At 49.7% G+C, this 8,827-nt stretch overlaps 1 protein-coding gene across 1 annotated transcript in view; it reads left to right on the forward strand.

The window, feature by feature from the left end:
• The first annotated feature begins 3,128 nt into the window (after nucleotides 1-3,128).
• LOC101655146 (myosin-13-like) overlaps nucleotides 3,129-8,827 on the forward strand; it is a 7,749-nt gene continuing 2,050 nt past the window's right edge. Inside the window, exons 1-4 of the mRNA XM_045293295.1 lie at nucleotides 3,129-3,172; nucleotides 3,284-3,467; nucleotides 4,220-4,444; nucleotides 6,720-6,890. Coding sequence (XP_045149230.1) covers nucleotides 3,129-3,172; nucleotides 3,284-3,467; nucleotides 4,220-4,444; nucleotides 6,720-6,890 — 624 coding nt within the window. The remainder of the gene's footprint in view (nucleotides 3,173-3,283; nucleotides 3,468-4,219; nucleotides 4,445-6,719; nucleotides 6,891-8,827) is intronic.

An 8,827-nucleotide genomic window follows, 5' to 3' on the forward strand; every position in this document is an offset into this window, starting at 1 on the left:
GGATGTTTTAAGGAAAACTATACAAAACGAAGCCGCCGGTTGGATATGAAAGTAAATCTGTATTGTGGGTGAGAAAAATAAGTCATAAATTGCTAGCAGCGTGGGAATGAAAGAGACCTCCTTAGACCATGTATCAGAAATGGTTACCGAGGAACGTGTTCTCTTGACGTTGACTCTCTTCCTCAGCGGGTCCATTCTACGGCCCCACGAAGTCTCTGGGGACCCTGCACACGAGACCCCCTGAAGCTTTGACTTTAGGAGCTTGATGGTCACACTGCTTCTTGAGATGATTCCAAAGCACAGCTCATCTCCTAGAAAAACAGAATTCCTAGACTTAAAAGATCTGGGCTCATCCTAGGGGTGCTCTGAGTTACCCTTAGGACTGTCGCGTTGGGCGGGGACCCCCTCAGTGAGACGGGAAGCGCCTGCAGAGAATTGGTCAGAAGGCTGGAGACTCCCTCCAGGGAGGAATGCCAGGTGGGAACCAGGGTGAAGGTGCAGCTTACTGCCCTTGGTTAGGGGTCTCCATCCTGTGCTTTCTCTTGATGTTTTCCCTCCCTGCTCATGACTGCCTGTCCCTGGGTAGTGACTTCTCTTTCTTTCCTGGTTCCCCATTTTCTCCCCATTTCCTCTTGTTTGTTGTCCTTCCTCTGAAAATGTGTGTGCCCCCTTTCCTCTGTCTCCTGTAGTCAGCCGGCTTGGGGTGGAGCTTGACTGGGCTAGAAGAAACTCTAGCTCAGGCATGTGGTATCCCTGGGACCAACACTTCCTTACGGCTTCCTGTAGCCGTAATAGCATGTTATGTTCTCAGTTCTCAATTGTCAAATCCAATGAAAGAATGATCTATAATGTTTCATGGCTTTTTAATTGCGTGTATCCCTAAGAGTAACTGGTAGTTTTGAACTGCCAAAAATACACAACCAATATACCACCTGGGATCCCTAGAAACCATTTAGCACCAGCTTCTTTTCTTTTTTAATGTAAATGGGGGAAAAAATAAAATAATCACCAGGAAAATACCTTTCAGAAAAGAACAGACTAGACGGCAGGCCTCAGGCACAGAGTCCCACCAAACCACAGCCGTGAGCTAAAAGCTGATTTGCTGTTGTTATTGGTTGTCATTGGGTGTCGAGTCCATTCCAACCCATCACAGCCCTATGTGCGACAGAAGAAACACCCGCGCCATGCTCACAATCATCAGGCCCAAGCCCATTCTCGCCCCACCCACTGTTGTTATTCGTCGTTATCAAGTTTACTCTGACTCCTGGAAGCCCTAGGTGTGCATATCAGGACAAAACATTGCCCGGCCCAGCATCTTCTTCACCATCCTCGGTCCCAGGGTGAGTCTTTCCAGCCCAGGGGGCTCATTTCAATTACAGTGGGCAATATTCTGTGACCCACAGAGTTTCTCTGGGCTGATTTTTAATGTGGATGGCCAGGCATTTCTTCCGAGTGCCTCTTACTTTGTTTGAAAACACTGATGAATCTTGTCCAGCATGGTTGGCCCTGCCAGTCTTCTAGATCCCGGCAGTATAGCAACCTGCAGGCCACCAGAGTACAACCAACTGACAGAAGGGGGTAGTGACGCTGTTTCTTTATTTCCACTGCATTTACTTTCATGCCGGCTTCCTGCGGTGTTGGCAAATGCTAAGAGTTTTCTACGTGCTGTAGTGGTTTACTTTTTCAATAAATACATGTAAATATGATAAAGGAGTCACCCACCCTGAAGGAATTGTTAAGTCAATAAACAAAGTGACCCGCCCACTGGGCAGCATCTGCAAAGGCAGCATGGGAATGATTTAAACTCATGAAATGCCGGTGGAAGGAAATACCTCAACCAGAAACGGTGTCTGCCATGGGGACACTGCTGTGAGCCCGCAGGCCAAGAACGCCCTGGCATCGGTTTGCATCCACCACTGCTCTTCTTCCTTGACTTTGGCAGGCCAAGAACACCCTGGCCCACGCCCTGCAGTCCTCGCGCCATGACTGTGAGCTGCTGCGGGAACAGTATGAGGAGGAGCAGGAAGCCAAGGCCGAGCTGCAGAGGGCCATGTCCAAGGCCAACAGTGAGGTGGCCCAGTGGAGGACCAAATACGAGACGGACGCCATCCAGCGCACAGAGGAGCTGGAGGAGGCCAAGTACGGGTTCCAGGGTTAGCGTGGTTGGGAAAAGTGAACCCAGGCCAAGTACGGGCGCCAGGGTTAGCGTGGTTGGGAAAGGTGAACCCAGGCCAAGTACGGGTTCCAGGGTTAGCGTGGTTGGGAAAGGTGAACCCAGGCCAAGTACGGGTTCCAGGGTTAGCGTGGTTGGGAAAGGTGAACCCAGGCCAAGTACAGGTTCCAGGGTTAGCGTGGTTGGGAAAACACAGAACCTTCCTCGGCCACTCCAGGGCTTGGACTTTCTTAAGTATTCAGAGAGTGTCTCCCAGTGGGACAGGGTCTCCCTGCCCGTCCCCCGAGGGATTTGTCCATTCAACTTGTTGCTCTCAGTGAACTTTGGTGACTTCTTTTGCCACCCAGCATTTGGGGACTCTTTAGAAATGACTTGAGTCTTCTCAAGTATTCATCAGATTCTCAAAACAAACAAACAAACAAACAAAAGCAAACGCACTGCCATCTTGTCAATTCTGACTCGCGTCAGCCCTCCAAGGCAGGGCGGAACGTCCCCTGAGACTGTGACTCTTGAGGGAAGCAGCTTTCTCCCAAGGAGAAACTGGAGGTTTCAAATTGCTGACCTCGCGGAACCGGATTCTAGGATTTATCAAATGCCAGTTTCTTATCGACATGTCATCTACATTCTCTCTAACAGCGTCCCGCAAACCCACTGCCACTGAGTTGACTGCAACTTGTAGCGATGCCACGCAAGTCCAAAGCATTTCTGAGACACACTGCCTTCAAATCAATTCCAATTAATAGACACCCTAGAGAGCAGAGTAGAAATCCTCATTCGGGTTTCCGAGATTGTAATTTTCTTTTCAATCATTTTACTGGGGGCTCGTACAACTCTTATCACAATCCATCCATCCATCCATTGTGTCAAGCACATGTGTGCATTTGTTGCCATCATCATTCTCAAACATTTTCTTTCCACTTGAGCCCTTGGGAACTCCTCCTTATTGGGATTGTAAATGTTTAAGGGAGGAGACAGCCTTATCTTTCACCCCAAGAAGCGGTGAGTGGATTCAAACTATTGGCCCTAGGGTTAGCAACAGCTCAACACATAGCCTACGACACCTCCAGGGCTCTGGGAGACCCTCTGAAATGTAAAAACCTGGTCCTTTAGGAAGAAACTGGCCCAGAGGCTCCAGGAAGCTAAGGAGAACACAGAGGCGGTGAACTCCAAATGCGCTTCCTTGGAGAAAACCAAGCAGAGGCTGCAAGGGGAAGTGGATGACCGGATGCTTGCCCTGGAGCGTGCCAACACTGCCTGTGCCACCCTGGACAAGAAGCAGAGGCGCTTTGATAAGGTCCTTCCCCAGCCACCCAATGGTAGCCATGCTGAAAGGGACAGCTTTCCATGCTCGGGCATGGGCCCTGCACGCTTCTGCCGTTGGACACCAGTTCCCAGCTCTGGGGATGTGGGGAGCCCCATAGGTTCTTCTAGAGTCCCTGGATCATGCAAACCGGTTAAAAGGTTGTTGGTTCGCGTGCACTCAGGCATCCCTTGGGAGAAAGGCCTGGTGAGCTACGTCAGACAAATCAGAGCCCTGTGGAGCACAGTCCTGACACACGTGTGATTGCCATGAGTCAGAGTTGGCGTGAGGGCAAATGGTTTCCTGGCAGATGTTGCCGTTTAGTCGATAGTCACTCAGAGCGACCCTGTAGGACAGAGCCCATCGGGTTTCCCAGGCTGCACATCTTCATGGAAACAGACTGCCACGCTTTCTCCCACAGGGCAACTGGTGGGTTTGAACAGCTGCCCTTTCAGCTGGCAGCCAGGGTGGCAACCACTGCACCCCCAGGGCTCCTAGATGCCCCTGTTCTTCTGAAGCTTTTCCTCCAAAGGGAATTTTGTTTTCAGTTCAGATGAATTCAAGGTGCTTTGCGATGCAAAGACCCCTGAGAACACAGCAGGTCACCAAGAGTAATAGCCGTGTCTGGAGCCACGGATCTAAAGCAAAAGCCTCCCCAAGCGTGGGCTGATAGCCTGTGTTGATTGGGGCTCTGTCAAGTTCCCCAGCCCTTTCTGCTTCCCACATGTCCGTTTGTCACCTCCCAGGGCCTTGCGGGATGGAAGCAAACACGGGATGGAAGCCAGGCTGAGTGGGAAGCTGCCCAGGAAGAGCCCAGGTCCCCCGGGCCTCAAATCTTCAAGATGAGGAATGCCTGTGAGGAGGTGGTAGACCAGATGGAGACCCTGAAGCGGGAGAACAAGAACCGACAAGGTGAACTCTCTTCTAGCCAGAGCTTCCCCTTGTCCTCCTGCCACCTTTGTCCACACACAGTCACCTGCCAGCCCCTCCTGCCAGCCCCTGCCCCACAAATTTCTCTTCACCAAGGGTCCTAATTTGGTCCCCATTTGAAAAATCACAGGAAACTGTTTTCTAAAATAAAACTCTTTCATCTAAATGCAGACCTCTGGTTGCACAGTGGGTTGGTTACCCATTGAACTCCTAACACAAAACCAGCAGTTCAAAACCACCACCTGCTTCGGGGAAGATTTATTTTTCATTTTTATATAATTATGCCAGTCCTCTCTTCTTTCTTCCAACAAACTGTCCCCCATGGCCATCAAGTCAATGCCGACTCATAATGACCCGAGATAGTGTTTCCAACCCTGCAACTCTTCATAGAAGCAGACGGGCTCATCTCTTTCCCAAGGAGCCCGGGCGGGTGAGTTTCAATGGCCAAGCTTGTGGTGAGCAGCCCCACACTTACTATCTAATATCAGCCACGTGTAAACTGAGGAATGGAACAGCACCAGGATAACTTCTTCCCACCCACTCCCACCCCACACCTCCCAAGTGCTTTTTGTTTCCCAGCGAGTGTTTTATTTTGTGAATTAGTTAAAGGTGTACGGAGCAGAGCATCGGTTTTACATCCAACAGTTCATTCACCTGCTGCTTCACCCCATCCACTGCGGTCCTCTCAATGTGCCATCACTTAGCCCCTTCCTCCCTGTGTCTCCTGTTTCTATCCCTCCCTCTTTCCTAGCCCCCTGAGCCTGGACCCTTGCTGCCCTGTGGATTAGAAATGGTTGGGTTTGCTTAGTTGAGCCCTAGGGTGAGCTCAGGACCAGACATGAAGGGTGACTAAGGGCCATAGTCTTGTGGGTGGGGAGGGGGAAAGGCCAGCCCCCCACAACTAATCGCGGGTTTGATAGGTGCAATTGTTCGTTGAGAGATATAAAGATTACAGTAAAGTCATAGAGAGCCTGAGAGATAGAGGAGAGATAGAAATAATGGAGTCAGACACATTTCATAGTAGCATGCTCACCTCAGCCCTGCTTGGTGGTCCACGTGGAGGGAGAGATCCGAGGGCAGGAGAGAGGGGGAGGGGAAAGGGAACAGGGGAGCGAGGATGGGGAGAGGGAGGGGAGCTGACGAAAGGCCAAAGGGCTCTTTATTACTAACCCAGGCTTATATATCTTTGGTGGGCCTGCAAGCCTCCTAATTACAGGAAGGAGTTGTACTATAGGTAATACAGCAATGAGAGGGGGACAATCTAGGGAGAGTCACACAATAGGAAGGGGAGGGATTGAGGGCACACATGTGACAAGAAGGGCGGATCCTAGATTCAGGAAAGCAGCCTAACTTTGAATGTCACTGAGCAGGTCGGACCTGTTCTCTGGCTCTCCATGGAAACCATTATCAGTAGAGTGTAAACCCCACCTACAGGGACCGGACTAATGGTCCCAAGCCTTTAGGGAGGATGTAGCCCATTGGCCCTACCTGTGGAGGGACCAGACAGTAGTCTGGCAGCTGACTGCCTTCAGGGAGGTAACTTGACAATCATTTACCATTAGCTGCAAGCAGTGTCCTCAGTCTAACATCTATTTGGGGGAGATGACCTGGGAGAAATCTTTCTGTTTCCCACAGTCTTGAGGATCCCCTAGGCCCCTTCCTCCCAGAATCCTGGTCCTCTTTAAGGAAAGTACGTAAATATAATCCATAGCTGTGGTATCGGATTTTCCTTTGCTAGAACACGAGCTTGATCAATACCAAGCAAAAAATGGAGACTGACATTGCTCAATGCCAAACAGAAGTGGAAAACTCCACTCAGGAGTCCAGAAGCACAGAAGAGAGGGCCAAGAAGGCCATCACAGATGTGAGGCTCAGTCTTTCTTCACAGACATGCTACCTGGTGATCTCGGAGGGGCCGTCAGCCAAGGCATGGCAAGGACATTTCACATCATTACAGCCTATGGTTGACTAGTGAGGGCTTCCTGGAGACATGTAGGGAATGGCCTCTCAGTGAAGGTAGGCAAAACCAAACCGAAAAAAGCATCAAACCAGGTGCCATCAAGTTGATGCTGAGTAGAACTGTGCTCCAAGAGGCTTTCAAGGTTGTAACCTTTCAGAAGGAGAGGCTCAATTCCTTCTTCCAAGGCACCTGAGACGGGTTCAAGCCCCAACCTTTCTATTAGGAGTCAGGGTCATACCATACCAGTGATTGCCATCCTGTGCATCAACACGTTCCAGATTTTAGCAGCATCTCATGTGCCCTTGGGGGATGAATGGACTGGGTGGCCCACTGATATTTCCTGTCATCTTAAGTAGGCGGCCATGATGGCCGAGGAGCTGAAGAAGGAGCAGGACACGAGTGCCCACCTGGAGCGGATGAAGAAGAACCTGGAGCAGACGGTGAAGGACCTGCAGCACCGGCTGGATGAGGCGGAGCAGCTGGCCCTCAAGGGGGGCAAGAAGCAGACCCAGAAGCTGGAGAACCAGGTAGAGTGGTTGTTGGGGACACTCTCTCTTGAAGTGACACTGCTTCCACAACCGCAAGCAGAATCACAATTCAGAAAGTTAGGTTCGGGGAAAGTGGCCACGGCTTGAGGAGACTGCAAAGTTAATTCCAGGACTGCTTGCAAAACACCTTGCAAATCTCCCACCGCGTCCCCATCACCTGACCACTTTCCCCAACGAAAGAAAGCCATTGGCTTTGAGTCAGTCACAACTCATGGCAAACTCGTGTCTGTGCCAGGGTAGAGCTGTGCCCCATAAGGTTTTCAATGGATTATTTTTTTGATAGTAGATCATCAAGCCTTTCTTCAGCGGTGCTTTTGCATGTACGTACATCTGAGCTCCATCCTACCTCTTTAAGAGCTCTAGATGCATGGTCTTGGGCTCTGGTCACCCATACTTCTCTACGCCTGCCTTTCTACATTGACCAAACTGACCTCAGCAGTCCGGAGCATGGACTTTGGATGTCAGCCAACCGGGAGGGCATCGTGAATGGAGTCATGGTCCTCTCATAGCAGACTGCAGGACCTTGAGCAACATGTCCTCATCCCTGAGACTCAATGCCCTGCTCTTCCAGCTGGCGATAACCATAGAGATTACAGCGATAACCATAGAGATTACAGCGCCGTGAAGAAACCACAGCGCCCCTCACAGGCTGGAGGGACCTGGAGAGCATTGTGCCCAGTGAAGTTAGTTAATCACAATTGTTGGACGAGACCACCGCACTAAGGAGAGAAGCCAAGGCAAAGACCTGCACAGCAAAGGGAACAGATGTTGGAGGCTCCCAAAGGATGGAGGGTAAATGTGTGGAGATGAAGCAATGGACCAGAAGGGTGAGGGACTGACTTGGATGAAAAGGAAGATGGAGATCCAGAAGAGAAATATGGGGCAGGTGGGTGGGATAGAATACAAGGTGGAGGCAGGTGTGGGGGAGTAGTTGAGGAGTGGTTTGGACTGTTGAATCCAGAGTTGATGTTCTGAGATATAAAACCGCTCCCACCTAATTCACAATAAAAAAAATCACAGCGACAATGAGCTAATATTGAGTACTAGGTCACTATGTACCGGTCACCGAGATGAGTTATGCTATCTGGCAATATCTTGATCCAAATTCCCCTTCCTGTGCCATCACCGGTCAACTTGTGGGCTTTTAACCACAGCAAGGTTGGAAGCTGAGACAGATCGGCACTGGCAGCAGTGATGAGAAACGAGTCCTCCACCGTCATTTTAATCATCATCATCATTGTTGCCATCATTGTCCAACATCCTGGTTGAAATTAAAGGTTGAAAGAGCCCCATTACATTTTTTTGTTGTTTTGAAATTGTTTATGGCAACATTTATACATGTCCGCTTGATATAATGGATGTAGATTTTTAAAAGATATGTCAGAGCCCTCAATGAATGATTTATTTTTTTTAAGAAAGGTTGTTGGTGAAACACCAAAATTGTCTTATCATGGAGAGGACAGGATGGCATCCTAGTAATATATTTTGCCCAGTTCCTCTACAATAAACTCTTGTGAAACAGGTACAAACAGTAACACAACTCTGCACATCAAATGAAAGAATAAAGAGTTGGGTTAAACACCAACTGCAAAACCAAGCAGAACAAAAGCAGCAACTGAGCAGAGAGAGGAAGTGAAGACCCACCACAGCCAGGCCAGCCTGAGGCTCAGAAGGGAACAGACACGTAACCATTCGCGGTCCCATGGACTGACACGAGCTGTCCTTTTTTCTTCTTAATCATTTTACTGGGGACTCGTACAGCTCTTATTACAATCCGTACATCCATCCATTGCGTCAAGCACATTTGTACATAGGTTGCCATCATCATTCTCAAAGCATTTGCTTTTTACTTGAGCCCTTAATATCAGCTCCTAATTTTCCCCTTCCTCCCCCCTTTCCCCTCCCTCATGAACCCT

The sequence above is a fragment of the Echinops telfairi genome, unplaced genomic scaffold (genome assembly GCF_000313985.2).
Source record: "Echinops telfairi isolate 266 unplaced genomic scaffold, ASM31398v2 ScPeMD7_2010;HRSCAF=2546, whole genome shotgun sequence".
NCBI classification, from domain to species: Eukaryota; Metazoa; Chordata; class Mammalia; order Afrosoricida; family Tenrecidae; genus Echinops; species Echinops telfairi.